The sequence below is a fragment of the Triturus cristatus genome, chromosome 11, assembly GCF_964204655.1.
Source record: "Triturus cristatus chromosome 11, aTriCri1.1, whole genome shotgun sequence".
NCBI classification, from domain to species: domain Eukaryota; kingdom Metazoa; phylum Chordata; class Amphibia; order Caudata; family Salamandridae; genus Triturus; species Triturus cristatus.
This window is the reverse complement of record NC_140594.1, coordinates 530,821,406-530,843,943: the sequence shown is the minus strand read 5'-3', so window position 1 is coordinate 530,843,943 and position 22,538 is coordinate 530,821,406. Positions and strand designations below refer to the sequence as shown.

Below are 22,538 nucleotides of genomic sequence, written 5' to 3'. Positions count from 1 at the left end.
AAACACTGAGCATGCCACAGGTATCAGTGGAAAAACTATGCATAGATGATTCATTTTATCCAATTTGCCTGAAAAAATATTTTAAAAATTGCTCTGATGCCCCTCAGGGCCCATATAAGCATCCTGCAATAAATACATACATAAATAAATTCATTACATTTTTTTGTTTTTACTTATTTGATCTTCTACATAATTGGGCACACACAAGAATGGCATGGTTCAGTTTATCTAGGTTGGTGCTGTGTTGGACAGGGTTGCTTTGTCTTATAGCAAAAACACAAGCAATGGTTTCAAGTTCTCTCGTGTATTTTGATATCATTTTCATATTTACATGTTTTTATTGCACAGCAACGTCATTGTGCATGGTCTTTTGGCAGTTGTAGAGAGCTGGCTCTATATAGTGCACTAAAAGGTGCTCCGGGGTTTTTGGAGTCCTAACATCTGTAGAACCAGACAGCACAGGATATCACACCCAAATTCTGCAGCAGGTATTCTGTTCTCGGGTCAGCAGCTCTTTTTTTGTCCATATAATCATTGTGTTCATCTAATCTAAAGTTCAGGGTCCAGGAATGGCACCTAAATACTACATTTAGAGGTGTTAAAGAGGGTGACCGGTAGTAGCCAATGGGCTACCTACCTTTTAGGGTGTCTACACCCTATAAGTGACCACTTACTGTGGGGAGGGGCACTACCCTAACCCTAATTGGCTTATTCCCTCTCAAACCAAGATGGGGGGAAATGAAAAGTGGACTCCACATCACCTGCCCCAACTTAGGGGTGGTGCGGGCTGAATAGGGACTCGCCTACTAATTTGCCCACCTGTCTTCCTGCCAAATGTGGAACAGGACAGGGGGTTGGCATCCTCCACTATCTGGAGATGCTGGAGTTGTTTTTCAAAGACGGCATTGCCTTTGAAGCTTCTCACCCTGGAAGGCCTTCCTGACCTGAGGGAGGTGTGAGGCACCTCCAGCCCACATCAGGCTTTGTTCCTGGCCTCTGAGAGTGCTGGCTCTCACCCCATGAGCTCAGAAACATATCTAGTGGTGGCAGGCTGGCTAAGACTAGTCAAAGACCACACCCGTGCCTAGTAGGTTTTCAGGGGACCCTTAAAGGCATAGGTACTCGCAAACATTTTCCCAAGGCCCAAAAAGTTTGGTTTGTGATGTTCCCGAAGGCCGCATTGATGCCAGCGGGGTGGCGGTGGGGCGACTGGGTTGGAGGGATTGGTGGTAAGGTAGGTGTAGGCGAAGCAATGGATATACATGCAGTGGCTGGATTGAACAATCTGAAACCAGAACACCCGGCTTTCCTACTTTTCCAAATTGTGTGATCCTAGGCAATTGTTTAATTTCAAATTCCCTCCTTTTTCTTCATTCTCCCATATACGAGGACCTCAAACCACATGATTTCAAGGTGTGTGCTGTACAAAACCTGCTCCTGTGTTTGTTTGATTTAGTAAACTATAATGTTCATGCATAATAGGAACCCAGGCCAACCAAAAAGTGCACATAACTTGCCTCTTTAGTTCATTATTGGTGTTGTTGTGAGAGTAGGTAGAAGAGTTAATGTTTCTAAATTCATGTTTGAAAACGATCGCTTTTAAATTAAGACTTCTCAATGCACTAATATAATTAATTGTACTACGGTGAAACGGTTCTGTATGCGAATTACAAACACTTTTTGAATTTTGAAGAGACTCAATTTTACACTTTTGCCGAAAGGTGTCTTTAAAAGTGAAGGTGTTTCTAAAGTGAAGCGCAGGACTCCTTAGTTAGTTCGTTTCTTTGACACCAATTAACCTTGAAATAAATAATTGCCTGTTGTTGGAAAACGAGGCAGCATCTGTGAGGCCTGCACAAATAACATGACTACATTTGTCCTTCACTGGGAACCAAACACCCAATTGTAGCGCGTGACTTTCAGAGGGTAGCGTTGCAGAGCAGTCTGAGGCTTACTCAAGGGAGGTGGTGTGGGCTAGTAATCGCCATTTGCAGGTGCACAAAAATAACACTCAATAATTGATTGTCCAGTCTGTACTTTGCTTTATAAAAGTAAGAGTACATTTATTAAACACACACACTACTTAATACTATGCACCAATTTACAGATATACATAAGCTGTTGGAATTACTTTGTGACATTGCATATCATCTCCACCCCTCCCGCAAAGGAGGGGTGGGATCTAGTACCACCACTCCCATGTATGCACATCAACTTGCCCCCAATGCAGATAGTTGAACATAACCTGGAGCGAGGGCCCTGCGCACTGGCACCATCCCAGTGGCGACCCACCCCATTACCTCAACAAGCATTAAAAAGGGGTAAACCTGCCTTGGTGACACATGACCCTGACTGAGCCTCTCCTGCTGACCATAAAGTATGCACCTCTATATCTTAAGGGCTAGCAGTCTGGGGTCTTCACCTAAGCGCAGCAGCAAGAATCCATGTTTACGCACACTTTAGAATGACAGTACTCATCACCTTCTTTGATCATTTGACTGCATGCATTGCAATTACAGCCCCTAAGGGCATCACAGATGAAATCACAGGATTGCGCATATACAGCCAGACACCCTAGCAGGACTGTCTGGCAACATAGCCCCACTTGGCTTATGACATCTCCTTACACATGTGACTTACAGTCCCTTCAAAAGAAGTACTCCTGGCAACTACACTTCTCCTGCAGTGTGCCTCTTCACTTTAAAAGGAATCACAGGTAAAACCATGGGATTACATAAATACAGCCAGACCCCTAGCAGGAAGGTCCAGCAACATAACTCCATTTATCTTAACATCACCTTACACATATACTTCACTTTACACATGTGGCTTTCAGTCCACCTAAAAAGAAATAACCAATAGTAAATGCATTTCGGTGCAATTACACCACTTCACCTCCAGGGGATGCCCTTCGCCAGACATCCCCAACTCAGCCCTTCACTCCATGATGCACTTCATAGTACACCCTCAGCTGTAGAACATAAGTTCCAGCCTAGAAGGTGTTAAAGGCTGGCGCTGAGCCCTTGAGGGGTTATTCTTTCAGATGCCCCGTGAAACTTATGGGTGGACTGTTCTTCTTTATGCTGGGGGAGGCTGCGGTGGCCCTGCAGCCCCCCTGCACCCATTTTCACACATGAGGGTGACCCCCCCCCCCCCTCCTCTGGGGGCCACCAGGCACCAAAATGGCAGGTTTCTTCATGCTGGGGGGGGGGGGGGGGGAGGACTGGGCCTCTCCAGCAGCTCCCCCAGCACCTTTTCACAAGTGAGGGTGACCACCCCCCCTCCTCTGGGGGCCACAAAGCACCAAAACGGCTGATTTCCAAATGCCTGGCGATGCATTATGGGGCGCTTCTTGCTCCTCTTTACCAGCCCCGCCACTGGGAACACTCTCCTCTGCCCTCTGGGTCTCTGAGAGGGTAGATTCAGCAGTGTGCTGTCTTCACTGGCTCCCTGCGCCAGCCTTTCGCCAGGCTCTCTTTCTGAGCCCCTCTTGTCCCTGCGCAGAGGCCCCTGTTTCTGTGCACCAGTCCTGGTCTCTTCTTCTGGTGCTGATAGGGTCCTGGGGGCAGTCAGGGGGTCTCTCCTTCCAACTGCCCATTGCGCCAGGCTCCAGCACCTTCAGCCTCAGCCGAGCACACACCCCAGAGAGCTTCTCTTCCTGTGCAGGCACTTTTTAAAAGTTGAGTAGGGGGCTGGCAGGAAGTCTCTGTTGGTCCTATCAAACAGCGACACATCACGTCCCTGCCCCTGCTCCCTCCTTCTTGTCCAGCCTCTGGGTTTGTTAAAAATGGTGTCATCCAGTGTCTCTGAAGCCCCTTTCGCCCACGCTGCCTTCCCTCCTTGGTGCAGCCTGGTGCCTGGCACCCAGTGACAGCTGCTGATGGATGAGCCTGTAGCCCCTCCCATCTTCTCTTCGTGGAGAGGAGGCCCTAGCTTGTGGAAGAAAGGTTATCAATCCATCCAGCTGAGGTCAGCCCTCAGCCTGGGTCTGGTCCTGGCTGGCTCACAGAAATATGACTTTTCTGGATGACCCAAAAGCAGTACAAATATGACTTTGGACTCTGCAGAATACTTATTTTCACCTCCAATACAATGGACTTTAGTGCATGTCTAGAAACTGTAGGCCTTGTGGAAGTTAATTTAGCCATGGGGCCCCACATTCCCGTAGGGAAATAATGAAGTGAAAACACAGTAAAACACACTGACTTTCCCTGGCATGTTTCTTTCCAGCGTATAAAGCCTATTCCATATCACCATCCAATACTGCATAAGTCCTGCCACACCATTCACTTTGTAACTGCTCCTGGACTGCGCACGCTAGGAATCTCCCCTGTGCAGCCCGTACACGTGTGCACACGCATGTACACATGTGTCTGCATGTAACCAGCCCGGTGACCCTTACTTCAGCTGCTGCACAGTGGCCTGGTCAAGCCAGGGGAACACCAGTAAAATCCCCATGCAGTCTCTTACATCCTGAGTTCATTGTGGGTGAGTCCCAACATATGAGGCTCCCCCACAGTAAAAGCTCAACAATTAGGTGCTCAAAAATCCGGGCGGCCCATAGTGTCAGAACCACCGTCTAACACCTGTCTATTTAATATCTTTTTTATTGTTGATGCTCCGTGGAGTGAACAGCAGCCCAGTGCTCCTATTGATCAGGGGGGCTGCATGTAAAGGTCAGGGCCGCCGCACTTCGAGTATCCCTGCTCCAAGGTGTCCCTTGTGTGCATTTATTAATAAATACAACACTGCATCAGTGAGTCTTTATTAAGACAAGATGTTTGGTATCAAACATCTTGGGGTACAGTGAAGCCATCATGGAGCTTGGAAACTCGTGATGACAAGTATCCAGCCCATGTACTCTCTATGGCTTCCCTGGGCACTTACAATATCCAGGAATGGACTTGGATATTATAGGATTATATCTGCTCATGCAGATATGAACACACATGGAATATAGTGCACCCTGCTTTAGGGCTGTAAGGCCTGTAGTAGTGGTGGCTTACCTATACAACATGCAGTGTATGGGGGCATGGCACACAGGGCTTTGTGCCATGTCGATTGTTCAGTTTTCAATGCACCAAAACACGCAGCATGCAATGGCAGTTTACAAAGTCTTGGTGTGGTGTCTCTGGGGTGGCACAATTTGTGCTGCATCCCTAGTGGACCCTCTTCAGTCCCAAAGCCCTATGTGCCAGGGGTACCATTTACTAGGGACTTATAGGGGTTGCTGGAGTTTTGCTAATTGTGGTACAGTTTTCGGGAAAGAACACTGGCACTGGAAACCTCGTTGGCAGGGACCCTGTACTGCTCAGTCAAAGTTGCATCAAAAAACAGGCAAAAAGTGGTGGTACTGTAACAAGAACCTAGTTTCTCTCAGCAGTGTTGCATAGCATCGGCAAAAGTCATTGGCAAAGTCAATATTTCCCAATGGCCAGACCTGTTGGCTTTGTGAATGCTTGTTATTTTCTTGCTTTAGCTTCATTTTCTCTCGAGCTTTACTATGACTAATTCATTCAATTTTGTAGTTGGCTTTCCTTTGTCCACATAAATCTTACCCTCTCTGTATTTCCACCTTTCCCCACTTGAGCGCATCCCTTATCTGCCAATACCCTTCCATCTTTTCTCCCTCGGACCACAACACAGTGGTACATGCCGAACCTCGATGGAAAGAGAGGAAATACTTGGAGCTGCTGACTTTACAACTGCGAAGTCAGGTTTGAGCCAGAGCTTCTGCTCTACAGCCTTTAATTCTGGGCATATCACTTACTCTCCCCCTGCCTTAAAATGTGCAATGTCTTATTTAAAGCGATTTTGTGCTGATAGGCGGAATATTTAAAACTGCAAAAAAACAGATGAGCCCCAAGAAAATGTGCTGCACTAAAGCCTCATTTCAATTTTCAATTACTTCTACCGCAACCCACGCTAGTTTTCGAGGTGGCCAACTGCTTCCCTCTGCAGAGAAAATCTACTTTCATAGGTGTGAGTCCCCTCCTCATCCCAAATTGTCTCCATCTATGAACTCCTGCATTGAACAGCTGTATTTGAAAGCAGATCAGTGACACAATAGTGTTAGTCTCCCCAGCGCTTTCACTGTGTACAGAACATGCTCAGCGCCAGTTATCTTGGTGCTGTACAACGACTGGATGTGAAATGAGTGCCATGGCTAACAACCTTTGCCATAAATAAAATGCTATCTCTTGTTTGACAACAAAGCCCAGAGCATTTTCTTCTTTTGTTGCTGGGCAGGGATTGCCCTGCAGATACCACAGTGTACTTCTCAATTTACAGATTAGGATTTTTAGGGTGGTGATTATTTTTTCTTTCTTTTTTCAATTCTGATTTCCATACCCATCCAAGTGCTCCTTTTGTTGTCTTTTCATGCCTATTTGGTGGATTCTTGCTGCCACACAGCTGGACAGGAGCTCGTTGAGTGTTGCTTGATGCATACCCTTCCTTCCACTATTAGGCAGAGGAGAGCTGGAAATTCTTCGGGCCTTAATCCCTTCAAGATTGTGGTCTTGCTTCCCTTTTTTGACTCCCTATCATGCAGCCTCTTTTTGGCCTTGCTTCAGGGGTTTGTGCCTCAAGCCAGCGAAACCTGAAAGGAATTTTGGACTTGGCTCCTAGCGACAGGCCTTACTTGCACATCCAGTGTGAGCTGGTTGTTTGTTTCTGTCATATGAATTTACTGAGACTCAGTTTAGATTTATCAAGTTTCTGAGGCCAGTGCATTTGTTCAGTCCCACCTAAATTCTGGAAACCTGCTCCTCAGCGGATTGAGCCATTGCTGGTGGTTGATTCCATGTGCAAATTACAGACTTTCGAGCAGTCGCTTGAGATTTATTTAGCCTTATCTCCCGCTCTGGCCACATAAGTTGGGTCTTGGCTAATAAAGGAGGTGTTATGTGCTGAGTAGATGAACCAGCTAGACTGCATCTCCCCAGTTCCTGGCTGCCAAATTTTAGTGGTACCTATTATTTGGGGGGGGGGGGGGGGGGGGGCGGGCATTTAGATCAAAATCCTAACACACATTCTTCGTACTAAACTTCCAGCAAAAGGAGGAATGAAAGGAAATGTTCTGTATGGCAGCAACTGTGAAATAGAGCACCATACCAATTACAATGCAGAGCAAATCGTGCTACCTAAATTTGCGAAACCGTTGTGATAATGCTTTTTTCACTGGCTTATCAACGTCTAGATAGAGACGAGAGTGACTCCCACTTTTCTGCGCAGAGAATCAGTGGTGAACTTGACTTGTGCCCAGAATGAAAATAGAATACATCAGGGTAAAAGAGAAGCATGTGTTGACCCCTTTCCTTCCTTCCTTCCTGGTAGCCCATGGGCTTGATAATCTTCCTGTCACCGAATGTGCCCCTCGCATACTGGCTGTGCGTTTTTTTTTTTATTTATATCACTGACATGAAATTATGGTTAAGCTAATTTATGTAAATGGACTGTATCTTTCCAAAATAGGTCATCATTGTTTTGTAACTGTCCATACATTTGATGTACGTTCCATGAAGAAGGGAAGGCCTTTAGGGGAATGGTTTCATAATTCACACACACTCCTCCTACAATAAATACAGCTTCAATGTGTCGGTGGATTCCACTACTGTTATTTATTGTTGACCACTGGTTAAAAAAAACACTACTAAGCAACTTCACTCAGGCTGATACAATGACTTGAAAAAGCTCAAGGGCAAATTAACCCCCAAAGTGAAACTTGTTTCTCAACAATCTTCAACAATAAATGGCACATCAGTGGAAGACATTGAAATACTGGAGCTCAAGGAAATCACGATATTACCCATAGATACTTTTTTATTTACAATAAACTCACCTGCAGCAAAGATTAACCCATTCGAAATCGCACTGTTTGTGGAAATCTTTTATTTAATCAATATGGCATCGTTCGAAGAGCGTCCATCCAATACCTCTTCTTGTTTTGTATATGAGTGAGTACAGTAGGCAATTTTAGTAGAGAAGCTAACATTGTCAGACCCACGTTTGTGGTAGCATAGGGGCTCACAGGCAAGCAGGGGTTATTGATCCTCCACAGTGGGGTTTGAGGTTGTTTGCTTCTGATGTCCTGGGGTCTGTCCTGCTATGGCTCTGCAAGCTGGGCCAAGCACATCATCTTCAATTCTTGACTCTCAGTGGTAGTAATGTCGAGCACAGGCTTCTCAGGGAGGTAGTGTGGGAGTGCTTGCCTCAGGAGCTCAAACATTGTACAATAGCACACTAAATAAATGCCCATCCCAGTTCTTATCTTTAAAAAATAAAGTACTTTAATGCACACTAGAACGCAATACTATACACTAAAAAAAAAAAAAAAAACTGTCCCTGGCGCTATCCTGCACTGCGGTGCCACTATGTGCTATCTCCCACAGTACGCCCTTCAACTAGGGGGTCCCTTCCCTTAAAGTAAAAGGTAATAATGTAATAGGTGACAGCTCTGTATGTGTGCTCCACGACTGCTGCTGAGACCCCTGTCTGCAGATGGGGATTAAGCAGTCCTGATTAATCTCGGGTAGTTGAGGCCCTTCACAGGCCAGCTCCTGAAATCCTGCACAAGTCGATACGCTGGTGATAATGCGGCCATGCCCAGGCCTATTCTCTTGAGTTGTGATCAGAAGGGTTCCCACCCAGAACTGCTGTGACTACAGTCTGTCACTGGCACCTACAGAGCGCCCTCCTCTATCTTCTTAATTTTGGAGCCACACAGACAGTGGGGACATGCTGCATTTTGCACCTCCTGAACAGTCATTCCTGCTGCAGGATTGTCAGGTTCCTTCCCTCTCTCTGCAGACTGACTTCTAGGCACTTGAGGCAGGTATACAGCTTGCTGGTCCAGCAAGGGGTATGACTCTGGTGATGTTCTCTTACTTCTGGGATGCTGGCTGCCAGGCCGACATCAGTTCTGGTTGCAGAGCAACTCTCTGAGTACTTTGTGGAGCACTCCCTTTCTTGACCATAGTGTTCTTTGACCTGGAACAACAAGTGGGAGTGTGAGGTCTCACTTTTAAACAGCAAACTTAAGAAATGTGTACCCAATAACTGCATCTTCAGAACTGTTTTGGAAATGGTTCTCTTTTTAACTGTCCTTTCAGGCTACTTTTCAGTCGCACCCTATTTGTAGAGTGGTGCTTCTCACAATAGATTAGTCTCCAGCCAGGAGCACCCACAGTAGAAGCACAAAGAGATGTGATGTTTCTGCACCGGGCTGCCTATGGCCAAATGAAAATGCAATCCGGTAAAGGCAAAGGCTGGGCCTCAACCAAAGATTCTCCTCACCTTGCACAACTGATTCTAAAGTCCCAACACTCAGCCCTACCTTCTCCAATGTGGCAGTCTTCAGGTAGACTAATAATCCGCTTCTTGCCAAGCAAACGGCCTAATTGAATTGCTGAAAGAGGCCTTTATCCACTTTTTCCTCACGTTACTGTCTAAGTCTCCTCCCTTCAGCTTCAGGAATGTCAGCAGTATACTTCTACTCTCTGGGAAAACAACCTAACCTCAATTTTCTGCAAACGCCAGGCTCGGGGTATCCAAAATGGATACCGCAAGCCTCCATTACTCTGGCTCGCATACACACCTGCATGTGCCACGCAGGCTACACATACAAATACCCAAAACACACACTTGGGATGTTTGCACTAGAAGTTAGGTAAGCACATAGTAGTGCAACTTTACATGAGTGAGCCAGTAGGCCTGCACTACAGTGATACAGCAAAAGTGTGGCACAACTGTGGACTCAGAAAGCAATGAACACTGCCACCACCACCACCACTCTATGTATTAAACCCATGGTCCACTGTGTCAACGAGGGCACGCTTGGTGCTCCCTTCCAGGTCACGGAACAAGTTCAGGACCGTACTAATTTCAAGGAACAGGCATAGGCCTCTGCGTATGCTATATATTAGTGTGGTGGTTGGACCAAAAATAAAAAGTCAGGATATTAGCTGCATGCAGTTGTGCACTGAGGGCCGGGGAACACGAGTACATCATGCAGGGTACATTGCCAACTAAGGGATTTCTCTTCTATAAATCCCTTCTCATTCTAGCTATATTATGGGTGGGAATGACACACCCTCGTTTTGTTTGGATATTTAGTAATGCCTTCTAGTCCATATTCCCTAAAAACTAAACCTAATCCTTCAGCGATCGAGACCCTCCGGAAGAAGAAGTCTTGTTTTTTTGCCTCTTTTTCACTCAGTCTGAGTCTAGATGACTTATAGTAACAGGAAGTGCTAAAAGTGGTGTCTACCTTAACTTGCAGCCCAGTTCTAAAGGCATTTTTACTGGCTGGGTTATCCAGCTGGTACAATCCGGTCTAATGGTCCCACACCTGATCAATCTGGGTGCAGGAACACTTGGGTGGGGGGGAGGGGGGGGGGGGTCATGTGAGAGGTATCCTACCTGGGGACATCACTCCGCTCAAGTCTTAATTGGCCCTATAGAAACTAAGGAGTTGTGTCAATCTATTTCAGTATTTAAATAGACAGACCGACATAAGACCTGACTCATGTGTAGCTCCCGCTCTCAATCAGCTTGCGTATCCTCTCCAGGGCACATCAGCTTGGGATGTGGGTCAAGAGTAATCGTTAACACTGACTGTGACCTATTCCACTGTCTGTGTTAGAGTGAAGAGAACTCTGTTTGCATGTATGCTGTTGACAGTGTGCAGCTTGGGCCATTTAATCATTTGGTGCATTCTAGGATGGGTTTTGGGGATGGGTAGGGGCAGCATGAACAATGCAATGTCCAACCAGACGACAGGTCTGCAGAGGGGGGCCTGCTCTTGCCACGCAAAAGGTAGTGCAGACTTACTAGTAGAAATTGAAACCTATCCTGGGATGCAACTGATTAATTAACTTCAGTTTACTCTGGAAGATCAAGCTGTCCGATCAGTTAGATGACTTGGAGGATTGACTGGACTCTTTGTCCTTTCTCAGCTGCATGGAAGAAAGGGTGAGCGGTATTCTGGTGACATATCTACCAAACTCCTTCCTAGCTCCTTGAAAAGATCCCCAGCCCTTTGTTGGTCAGGGCTCATAACGGAGGGTAAAAATATATAAACACATCTGACATACAAATCAATCTTCGTTGACCACTGCTTGAGTCGTTGTTAAATTTGTATTTTCTCTTACAACATACAGAGCTTTGAAATGGACTTCTTATTTCCATGACACAAACGTGCTAGCTAGCTGTACGACTGTTAGTTCTACAAGAAGGTTTTAGTAGATGTTAGTAGAAATGTCTTTGGTCTACTAAATCTGAGTCCATTCCAAATTCCACTGGAATTTGTACAGTAAACACTGATATATTGAGTGCAGTATTTACGGAGTGCGGTATTACCATATGACCTTTATTTCTATACTTTGGACTGGTGGATAACACTATATTACACTTATTTTCCCCCATTTGGAGCTGACCTGGTAAAACATTATGCGGGTGGGTGGGATTAAGTGTAGCAATTACTGTTAACCCCTTCGGTGCTCATGACGGAACGGTTCCGTCATGAGCCACGGTTGAGCTGTGCTCATGACGGAACCGTTCCGTCATGACCACGCCCGCGCAAGATTCCGTCAGCACAGCGGCGGAATTTGCGCAGCATGGAAGGGGTTAAACTAAAAATTCTGATTTGGGCATACATTCCCTTGTGCCCGAAGCTTGATTCTCGATGGGGTTGTAACAAGACTTTAAAAATGCAGGCCAGCTATTCTGCACCTGTTGTTACTTATTGTATTCTATTTTTTGTTAAAATTCAGCTCTCCAATTCCCCTTCATTAGGTTGCACTTCACAAATACTTTATTAAATGCTAATTTTTCGGCCAAGCACTCTTCACACCTCCACTCATAACCACCTCAAACACCTATGTACGAAGATACACACCAGATCTTCTTTCCCTACACAGCCATGGCTGCCCACACCTTCTTTACATGCATGATGCCATGGCTGGTCTGCTAACAGGACATCAGTTAAGAGTGGTGTTATCTTGGACTAGTATGTAAGGTTACGAGATTTCTCCCGGTCACCAAAGACACAACACTGCAGATCTGGGGTTTCTTTTGACAACCTAATGCATTCTGGGAGCTGTAGACAAATCCGTATGCTTCTTTTGATCCCAATGAACTAACCTCTTCAAACCGTGATTTGTAAAAGAAAAGCCTAAGACCGGAATATTGTCTTATTGGTGACATTGAGACATCTGTCAACCTTTCCACATGTGTTTGAGTAGCTGAGGAAAATACTATCATGATGACCTCAAGGTCATCAGGCTCTAAAGTTAAGGTGAGTTAGGGTCTGGCATTGAGTGATGTCTTGAGTAGATGTGAGGTTTGATTGAAGAGTCCTGCACACCTGCTGAGGCTCCTGTTTGCCGTAGACAAGTGAGCTTTCTGTCGATTCTGCGACTTCATCAATGCCGCCCATTGTCTTGTGGCTAGTGGGGACTGGACGTGCTATTTCAAGAATAGCTGACTTTCAAGAAATTGCTTTAGGAGTTACACATGTTAAGAACTATTCCATACTTTAAAAAAAAAGAGAACTGTCTGAGAGGCATGCAGTCCATTGCTAATAGTAAGTTTTTAATGTAGCTAGCTCACTGCTAAATGTGTTCAACTAAAAATATCACAGACCTAAAGTATTTCCTAGTAGCCCGCTGTCGGTGGTTTTAAATGTTGGGTTTGCTGAATACCAAGGCTGCCTAATTTTGGGTCCGGGGAGAAACACATGGCCCCATATTTGCAGGGTGTTTGAGAGGCCTTCGTTTCACGGAGAAGTGGGGGTTGGGAGGGGTGGTGAGGGCGGAATTTCGCCAGCCACCTTCATTTTCGTCCTCAAAATCTACCTGGGTGGGGGAAGGGGCCCCTCCATGTATCTCGAAGGGAAGGCCCTGCAGCTTCGTTATGCCCCTTGTCTTGTTTCCACCACGCCACCCTCTGTCCCGCGCTTCCGGTCTATCTCACTCGTGTAGGTTCCTTTTCATCACTTAGTTCTCATTATGTCACTATTTTCTCTTTCATTCTTATCCTCTAATCAATTTTTTTATGCTTTTATCTCTCGTCAAAATCTGATGATGAAAAATAACCCCCACCCCTCCAAAATGTACTGGCGCCCACCACCTGAACGTGTGGTACCAGAACATAATTGTCAGAATTTAGCTTGAAAAAGTGTGTTAAATATTGCCCATAAAATATCACCACATTGATGTTGATAGTCGAAAATCCACATGAAACGGGAAGACACTTTTGTAAACGACAATGCGAGTACAATAATTAATGTTGGAGGATATTTCTGTATGCTATTCTGACAAGCAGCGGTGGCACAAATTAAGCACTGGCCGGTGTATCAGTATGCCGAGAACATCAAGGCGCCAGACAGATTACGTGCCCAAAGCACTTTGGGAGGGGCAAATATGGGAGAGGGTGCTGAGACAAATTACTTCCCAAAACTTGTTGGGTGTGCGTTTACAGCACTCGTTATGCCCCGGTTACAACTGTTGTTGAAGGAGGTGGTGGGTTGTTCGTGCTTGGTCTTGTCCTGTCTTAATATAGTGCCAATATCGGCAACAGTTATCACAAAGCACATAAGTACATAAGTGCATAAATAAAAACACACGACACTGTAATGTAAGTGGAGAAATATTGCTGCAGGTTTATTAGCATAACCAATATGCAAACAAGGTGGGTTATCTTACGGGCGATCCCAGGGCAGGCCAGCCCTATGCCGCCTGCCCGTCTGATAAGCCTAGAGTCACCATGGCAACGCCAACTGGTGTATACCAAATATTGGGAGGGTCCACCCCTCCCATCCGTGGACCACCAGTCCACATGCTTCACACGCCCCCCCGTGATGGGTGGGCGGAGCATAAATGGCAGCCCCCGGTTGCTCAGACCCACAACCGCCTTTCGGTTAACGGGGCGCCGTCGTTCTTCCAGGGGACCCGCTAAACATCCCTGGGTATCCTGGCTTAGCACCCCATGGTGCTGCTGCATGCTGTACCCCTTGGTAAGTGCAGACCCTGGATCGCCCTGTAACTCCTCCTGCAACACAAAGTAACACTGTTAGAAAAAACCTGCCCCCCCCTTTTGTCCCTCCGGACGCCGGGTAAGCGGAGGGGAGGGCAAGGCGAACGAGCGGACAAGAGGACGAGGAGGGGGCGGAGACAGTATAAGTACCCCTGTCTCCTGCCCGCCCTCGCCGGAACAGCTATCTGTTGGGGTCTCCCCCGGACTAGCCCAGGGGCTCGACCTCCCACCCCTGTGCCTTCCTGTGGCACTAAGGCGGCCGCCCTCCAAGGGGCGGGCCGCTGCGCGACCCCCCCCCCCCCCCCCCCCCCCCCCGGGCAGCCTTACATGACGTCGATCGCTTACGTGCAGACTGTTGGTTGGTTTACTAATGTGTTGCGAACACTACCTTTTTTGCCTCACAGTGGGAAGTCTGGGTGCATTCAGTCGATGACCAACCCAGTGCTGGAACGTGTGACTCACTGGAGTTTACAGAGCGAACAAAGGCGCGCGCTTGCAGGCTTCGGCGAGAGGAAGCGGGTTAACCCCTTCATGAGTCGTCACAGCAAGCTATATTAGAACCTGCTTGACTTCTTATTAGAGCCTATGAGCACGAGTTACAGCCCGTGCCAGATATTACGCTGCCCTACGCAAATTTACTTTCCCCCCATCTAGCTGTAAACAAACGCGTGTTATCTCGTGCCTCGCCCACATTAAGGGCTCTGTTACTGTGTTGATAACAGACGGGCTTTAATGTTTTCCTCTCGTTTAAAACGTCCCCCGCTCCAAAACCACGAGTCTTTTTTTATTTTACATGTTTTTCTTCGGTCTTTGCAGGTTTCGCCTCTTCGCTGGTGTCTGCTAAATGTCATATTTTTCTACATTATTGTTGTATATCGTGGCATATACAAATTACTTGTGTTCTAGGTGCTGTTCTGGTCTTGGTTGCAGAGGTTGTCTATATGTGTTTGGATTCGCCACTTGAGTGGTTGTCCTAGTCATCATTCATTTTTCTACTTTACGTTACTTTACATAGTTTGAGAATGATAGATACTCTTGGAGGGTGCTACGAATGGGTAGCATCGGATCTTCAATCTCCACAGTCCACTTTAGCATTAATCAGAAGCGTATCTCCGGGGGGGGGGGGGGGGGGTGGTGTTGGAGGGTGTATGGGTTGGAAGCGTTGTGACTGGCCTGGGGATTCTGGGAGGCTGTGCGCTTCCTGATGCGGCACAGAGAAGAAGTGGTGGGAGAGGCGGTGGCCAGCGGCATCCAGGTAAGTCATTTTTTTTTTTTTAATCCCCCCCCCACCTAACCACCCCCGTTCAGTAGCAGCCACTACTGGAGGGGTAGCCCTTTAAATGGCAGATGACATTCTATTGTTGGTACAAAGAGAGGAATAGTGACTTGCCGCAAGAGGCACTTCTGCTGTGAAGGCCATGAGGCAAAGAAGATGGCCTTGTGGATTAAGCATGTGGATATGACTTTAATGCATGCATCAATGCGTAGTCTGTGTGTGGATCAAAGAACTGTGGTGGTGAGCTGCTTTTATGTGGCATTTTCGTGTAATCTGGGCCCTATTTAGTGACACAAAGAGATATTCCGAGATTGTCAATTCTTGGACAGGAGCTATGAAGTCCTGTTACGTGAGGAACTTTATGGCTGTTCAGCAGAACCACTGGAATGGGGATGATTGTAATTTGGTTTTAACCCAGTTCATTGTGGTTTAGGTGGAGTCCAAATAGAAGTTTAGTGGTTTGCTTGCTTATCATTGGTTGAAAGTCGGTCTGTTACGTGGAAAATGCGGTTTTGCGCAGCCTCTTTAATATTTGTTCTTCCAGAAGCAATTGTGGTTGTGAGAAAATATTTTGTGTACAAAGCTATGAACTCTATTTCCTCTGGGTGCCTAGAGATTACAAAAAATGACTAACCAACATTCTGAATTAAATTCATGCCTTTAAGTCAATGCAAAAAGAGCCCAGAGTAGGCAGGAAGATGCTTTGCAAATTACTGAAGTTTTGAAATCCTGAGCGCATTGTTTCCGAAGTAGAATACCTCTAAATGGTTACAATCTTATTTTTGTAAATAAGCATAGTAGGTTAATTACTGTGGCAAAATGTCTCTTTTCACACAGTGATCCACTGTTGCTTTCATGGTAAAGATATTCAGATTGTATAATCTGACCTCATGTTCTGAGGATGCAGGTCCAATTATAGTCCAACAAACAAAGTATTTCTCCCTGACCATGAGGCAATATCAGATTTTTCTGTTTTACCTAAAAAGCTTCCTTTGAGTTTTTGTTTTCTTTTTCCACTGTTACTCCTCCAGCTGATGTTTTGGCCAGAATGATCCTTGACGATGGGTCTCTGGATGAAATACGTAAACAAAATAATGTTTAGCACCTTTTTTATTTTGTTTTTTACTCTTTCTGTCTGGATGTTTAAAGAATGTCAGAAAATTGGAAACTGGATGTTTTTATGGTGATTTTTCATGGCTTCCGTGCTTCCGTTTTGGATATGGATTTGGGGGGGGGGGGGGGGGGGGGGGGGGATTGACCAGACCAGACCATTTTGTTGTGTGAAAAAGGCTGCTTTATTGAAACGGGTGCACATTACAATGAACATCCCTGGCAACTGTCTTACTAAAAAGAAAGCCTCACTAATACATCCAAATACCTGACTCCTGACACCCGCCCCTACGATCCCCTGAACATGCCCCCACCCTGACATTACCATATAAACAACAATGCATTGCAGTAAAATTATACCCTTTAATTACACCCTTCATTTAACCAACATCCTATGCCTGCCTCTCTACAACACTAAATCAGCAAACCTGTCTAACTGAATTTAAAATAGCCTGCCTACCCTATCCCTGTCCATAAACCCAACTTCAACAATAAGCAAAAAACTTTTACCAACCCTTGCAAACTTTAAATAACCCCCGCCACCCAGAAAAATGGGAAGAGAGACTCTACCCCAATTTTCTGCCCCCCACTTGCCTACACCAGTCCCTGCGTCCTCATTTAGAATGTTTCTGCACGTTCAAAGACCTGGCCAAAACCTCCTTGATCTCCAAGAAGTATAAATCCATGCTGAGCCTGGAAGATGTACTCCATCATCCCTAAATAATTCAACCGACTCGAAACAAATCTCCGTATGGCTAACCCGTTCAAAACCTAAACCCCTACAAAAAAGGGACATCTCCGTATTCACCTTCTGCCCTTGCCTTGTCAATGGCGCCTGGGTGAACGGGTCGCTGCCAGACCCTGTGAGGCACAAACTCAGTCCACATCACAAAGCAACCTGCCCACTGTTCTTTTATCAAGGCCAGGTCCTTCTTCGTCGCCCTCATCAAAACAGGAGAGCATGGCAGGGCCTTTTGACGACTGGCCCACAGAGAACTTGATTGTTCCTCCAATAGGAGTGGTGTCCAAAAAAGAATCTGGGCAATGCAGTCTAATCCACCACTTGTCCTGGCTGGAAGGGAATTCGGTCAATGATTTCATTGATGAGGAGGCAGCATCAGTATCTTCCTTATCATTTGACGTGGCTATGTCACTTGTAGTGACGGCGGGCGCAACTGCACTAATGTACAATTTCCATGAGTCAACGGAGGAACTGGGAGTTCTTTTGGCACCAGAAAAGGCCATGGGCCCAAGCACTGCTCTCTCCTTTTTGGGCATAGAAATTGATTTGGAGCAATGCGGGCGTGCTTGCCAGAGGAGAAAAAGAGGAAAATGTTGGATCTGTTACAGAGCATGTTATCTAAAGACAAAATCAAGGTTAAAGACATACATGTACTGTTGGGGCATCTCAACTTTACGTGTAGAGTAGTGAGGACAGGGAGGACCTTTTGCTGTCGATTAGGACGTGCATTGTCCGGGCAAAACTTATCTCACCACCACATGCAATTTTCGTCCGGAGTGAAGGAGGATTTGAGGATGTGGATTGTTTTCTTGCAGTCGTTTAACGGCGTTCCACTGGCAAGGGACGAAGACATGACATGGGATTTGCAAATTTTTTCTGATGCGGCAGGCAGTGAGGGCTTTGGGCTATATTGGCAAGGAAGGTGGTGCGCGGAGCAGTAACCGCCTCTCTGGAAAGAGGGGGGCAGAAGCATAGCCTTCTTGGAATTCTTTTCCCTGTTGGTAGCAATAACTCTTTGGGGGAGGAGTTAGCTCACAAGAAAGTCATGTTTCGGGTAGACAACATGGCAGTGGTTGAAATTGTAAATCGACAGTCAGCAAGGCACAAACGGGTATTGAAATTGCTGAGGTTCTTCGTGTTGGAGTGCCTGAGACTTGATATTGCTTTCAGGGCATTACACGTTCCTAGTATGGACAATGACATAGCTGATGCTTTGTCTCATTCGCAGTGGGGGAGATTCCGTGGGCTGGCCAAGGAGGCCGTCCGGACGCAGATGCCAATGTCGGCCCATCTGTGGTATGTACGCAACGTAGGATGCTACAATTGGTGATAGGTTCGTTGTCGGAATCCACATGGGCTGCATACAGTTTGTCTTGTTAGAAGTTTTTGAAGTCAGGTGCCCAGAGGTGCTATGAGGTCTGGCGGCGGTCTGAGGATGTCATTCAGTTCATTTGAGACCTCATCGTCAAAGGTTTGTCCAGGGTCCCAATTGCCAGGAAGCTGGCAGGTATAGCGTTAATGGGCAAATTGTTTTGGGGTTACCCTACAGCAGCAGGGGAACTGGGGTCGAGAATCCTTGAGGGGTTGGCCAGGGAGAAAGCGGGTGGGTGGCATCTAGGAAAGCCGCTTTCGTGGCAGATTTTGGTGCAAGTCATAGAGGTATTGCCAGAGGTGTGCAGGGTATTGCCAGAGGTGTGCAGGGACGAAATAGAGACTTGTCTGTTTTCAACTTTACTTAATGTTCTTCTGGGCTTTCAGAGTGTCGGAATTACTGGGTAGCAAGAAGGGAGGGTGGGGTGGCAGGATGTGATCCCACAAGAGAAAGGTTTGAAGATATGGTTAGCCAGCCACCAGGTCACCAAACCTAAAATCGTGGCTGGGAGAGGGCGCACACCGCCCTTATACCTGGGCTACATATAAAAGCTCAAATTTCAAAATGGAGAAACGAGGGCCTGCCCCCGCCCCTCCCAAACCGCCCGGGGGGGACCTCCCTTCGGTCGGCTGACCCCCCCCCCCCCCCCCCCCTCCCCAAACCCCAATTGTATACATGCAGTGGCTGGAGCGAACCTTTCCACCCTGCGAGAGACTTGCTTCATCTTCTGCATGACAAAAATCTCCATTTAAATATATTGCCTCTTCTTCATAACTATATTCTGACAAAAATAGCGGCTTTTTGGTTTTCATATAATGTCACCTTTACGGACATGCTTTGTAAGTATACTTGTAAAATTGGCACCACCACAGTATTTTTGCCCCACTATTGTGTTATCTCAGAGTATATTTCATCATACTTTTAATCTTCTACTACTCGTTACAAAGTAGTAAGTATTTGCTTGGAACGTTAACTTTTATGCCATATTCGCAAGTGTGTTTTTTTTATTTTTTATAAGCGCTTTACCAGTATATTTGCAATTTTGTTTTTTTAATTTCATTCTGTGTAGTCTTCAGGCTTGGAGTCCAAGAGTTTCCATATTTCTGGAAACTGCGTACATAGCTTCCAGTCACTGACCCTTTTATGTTTTATGTGTCGCCTTCACCCACTAAACGTTTACACCGAACGATAGGGTTACTGACTATACTTGGAACTGTATGGCAGGATCTAGATCATTAGTAATCCATCACCCCCAGTTGTGACCACATATTTAGTAAAGCATATGCAATTCACGATACCCTTGGTAACATGATAGTGTTTTTTCGTGTAACGGTGTCGCCATATTATTTATTTTTGTTTAGCATTTCACTTTACAAACTACTTCTATTCACAGCCAGTACTTTCATTTTCAGTGGCATGCTTTCTTGTTGTTAGTCTGTGTATGTTGTCTTTTTATGCATGTGATGAGCACCTTGAAAATGATGCATATGAGAAGTCCATGCCGCCTCCAGTTCTCAACCTCGGTAATTTTGATACAAATAGATTTCTCTATTTTAGCAGGGGTTGTGGGGGGCGTCTTTTTATCTTGCTCTTGCACTGTAAGATATGTGCCTGATCTCTCGTTTGAAAGCTGTACCCTAATACGTTTGTGTTTAGGGAATATTTTAGTAGGGATATAAGTCTCCTTTCGTTTTTAGGTCGAGGACTACCGGTCTGCCGAAGGCAGAACCGGAAGTCGGAGATTTAAGGTTTCCTAGAGTGGCTATTTAGCCTGCCTCTCTTTTTGCTTCTCCTCCATTGGCTGGCTTCCTAAACTGAGGCCAGCCATTGGAGGAGAGAGCTGTCCCTCCAAATAGGCTCCGTCTTTTCCAGATTCTGGGGCGTGTTCCTTGCTGTTCTTTCCACTTTTTAGCCACGCCCTTTTAGAACAGCAGGAACACGCCCTCTAAGCCGAAAAAGTTTTGGAGCTTCCATCCGTCCTTTTCGGATTCGGGGGCGTGTTTTTGTTTTTCTCTCCTCCAGCCAATGGCAAGAGGAGAGAAAAAGAAACACGCCCCCGAATCCGAAAACGCCACTGCGTTTCTCCGAGGCATTTCTGCTTTGCCTCGGAGAAAGGCAGTGGTTTTAATGGCGTCCTCTCCCCCTGCTCTCGGCTCCCGTGTGGTGAATTACTTGGCTGGCTGTTGTTCCGTCGTCCTGAATGCACTGTCTGTACATGTCGTGGTGGAAAATAATAAGAGGTAAAATAACTAAAAGTATGAAAGACATTGGGTGTTTTTTCTCTTTCTGCACCCCTTGTCTTCAAACCCGGGGACATTGTTTTCTCTTTCTTCATAATAAGCTTATGGTGCTGGGAACCTGATCCAGTCCCATGATAAAAAGAGGTGGCATGGCTCTGTTGTGTTTTGGTCTCGTGGAAAGGTAGTTAGTGGGGTTGTGTTGTCACCGCACCTTGTGCACGTGGTGTGCAAGTCTTGCCTTTGTTATACGATCAACAACATTCACCTCGTCTTCTGTACATCATGCACCGGGATTCTGCGGCGCTTGCCTCAATTTCCGATATTTCAAATTTTTATATTACAATTGATGCAGAAAACATAATGAAAACGTTAGTTGCGTGTGCCTTCAAAGACAGAGGTATGCCGTGTTCTGTACACAATGGCATTTTTTGCGATGGTGCACATGACTGCTTTTTGACCCGTCCTGTACTGCGCCTCTGGTTCCGCAGTTCCGGCGCATGCTATGCTATCCCAGGCAGAAGAGCACAGTGCCTCTCTATGCACACTTAGGACATCACAAGCAACTGCCCGTCTATGCACACATAAGACATCACAAGCAACTGCTAATTTGAACGTGAAGGATTCGACCAGGAAATTGCGCTGTCTTTTGCCATTTCGTTTTCTGTAAGAACGGACACCTTGACTTCAGCAGAGTGGATAGAAAATATGAGTAATCTACCCCCAACATCTAGACACTATCAAAGAAAGTTAAGCCTCTACATTACTTCAGCCACAGTGGCCCATAAATAACTAACATTTCTGAGCTGTGCCTTTCTTAAAATGTTCACCTCCTGCATGACTTTTTTTTTCCATTATTACCTTAAACCCTCACTTAACCGCTATTACTTCCCTATTCCTATTCTGATGTGTTTTTGTATTGTTCATTCATCTATTTCCCGCAACATTTTTGTCTTCTGAAATTTAATTTCCGATTTCATCACTCCATGGTGACCGTGAATGACCAACACACAAATGCCAAATAACTGAGCTCTCTCACAACTTGCTGCAGTGATGTAAACTGTTTGCGACAAATTGCTGATGAATAGCAGTGTCTTGTCTCGGGCTGTGTCCATATGTTTTGCTCTCTTCAAGAAAACATATACATTTTAATTTTACAGCTGCAGACTTGCAAACCAGGCCTGCGTCTTGTGGGGACAGGTGCTACACTGGGGGACAGGAGTTATACATTAAAACTCTTTCCTAATTGTTGGACCCGGCCTTGTGGCGTGGTCTTAACCCTCTTGGATCATGCTTGCTCCACGCACCAGCCCACGCAGCCCGTCTCCCTCCGGCCTCGGCCCCAGCGAAGCCCCGACATCGAGGCACCAAGATCTGGCCAGGGGGCACCACATGGCCACTTCACCACTCCCGGAGGAGGGGAGTTTCGATGGGACCCCCACCGTCCCTCAACACCTAGGTGCGATCGGCCTCCCCGGGCCTGGCGCCTCTCCCGCTGGGCGTCTGGCCTCTCCCAGCCTGGCCTCTCCGCCCCCCCAGGCGCAAGGGTCCGGACATCAAAGGGCTCCAGACCTATATCTGGGGCAACCCCGCAAGGGAACGGCAGTTGTATCCCGGAGTCAAGAGCCCTGCTGATGGAATCGCGGCTGACCCTACGGAGAAGAACTCTTGCTTGAGACTATACCACGAGCCCTGCTGACTGCGTCGCGGCTCCACCTTATTGAGACACGGAACCTCACGGAACATCGGGGCCCTGCTGACGCT

The 22,538-nt window shown here is 46.4% G+C and overlaps 1 protein-coding gene across 2 annotated transcripts in view; it reads left to right on the top strand.

The window, feature by feature from the left end:
- Positions 1-22,538, top strand: part of HK2 (hexokinase 2) — a 148,383-nt gene that overhangs the window by 12,686 nt on the left and 113,159 nt on the right. Inside the window, exon 1 of one of the 2 annotated variants that reach the window (XM_085633422.1) lies at positions 14,462-15,292. The exons of the other annotated variant lie outside the window; for it this stretch is intronic. Within the exon in view, the coding sequence (XP_085489548.1) occupies positions 15,242-15,292 (51 nt within the window). The 5' untranslated portion in view covers positions 14,462-15,241. Of the gene's footprint in view, positions 1-14,461; positions 15,293-22,538 lie in introns of those variants that run through there. 2 annotated transcript variants of the gene reach the window in all.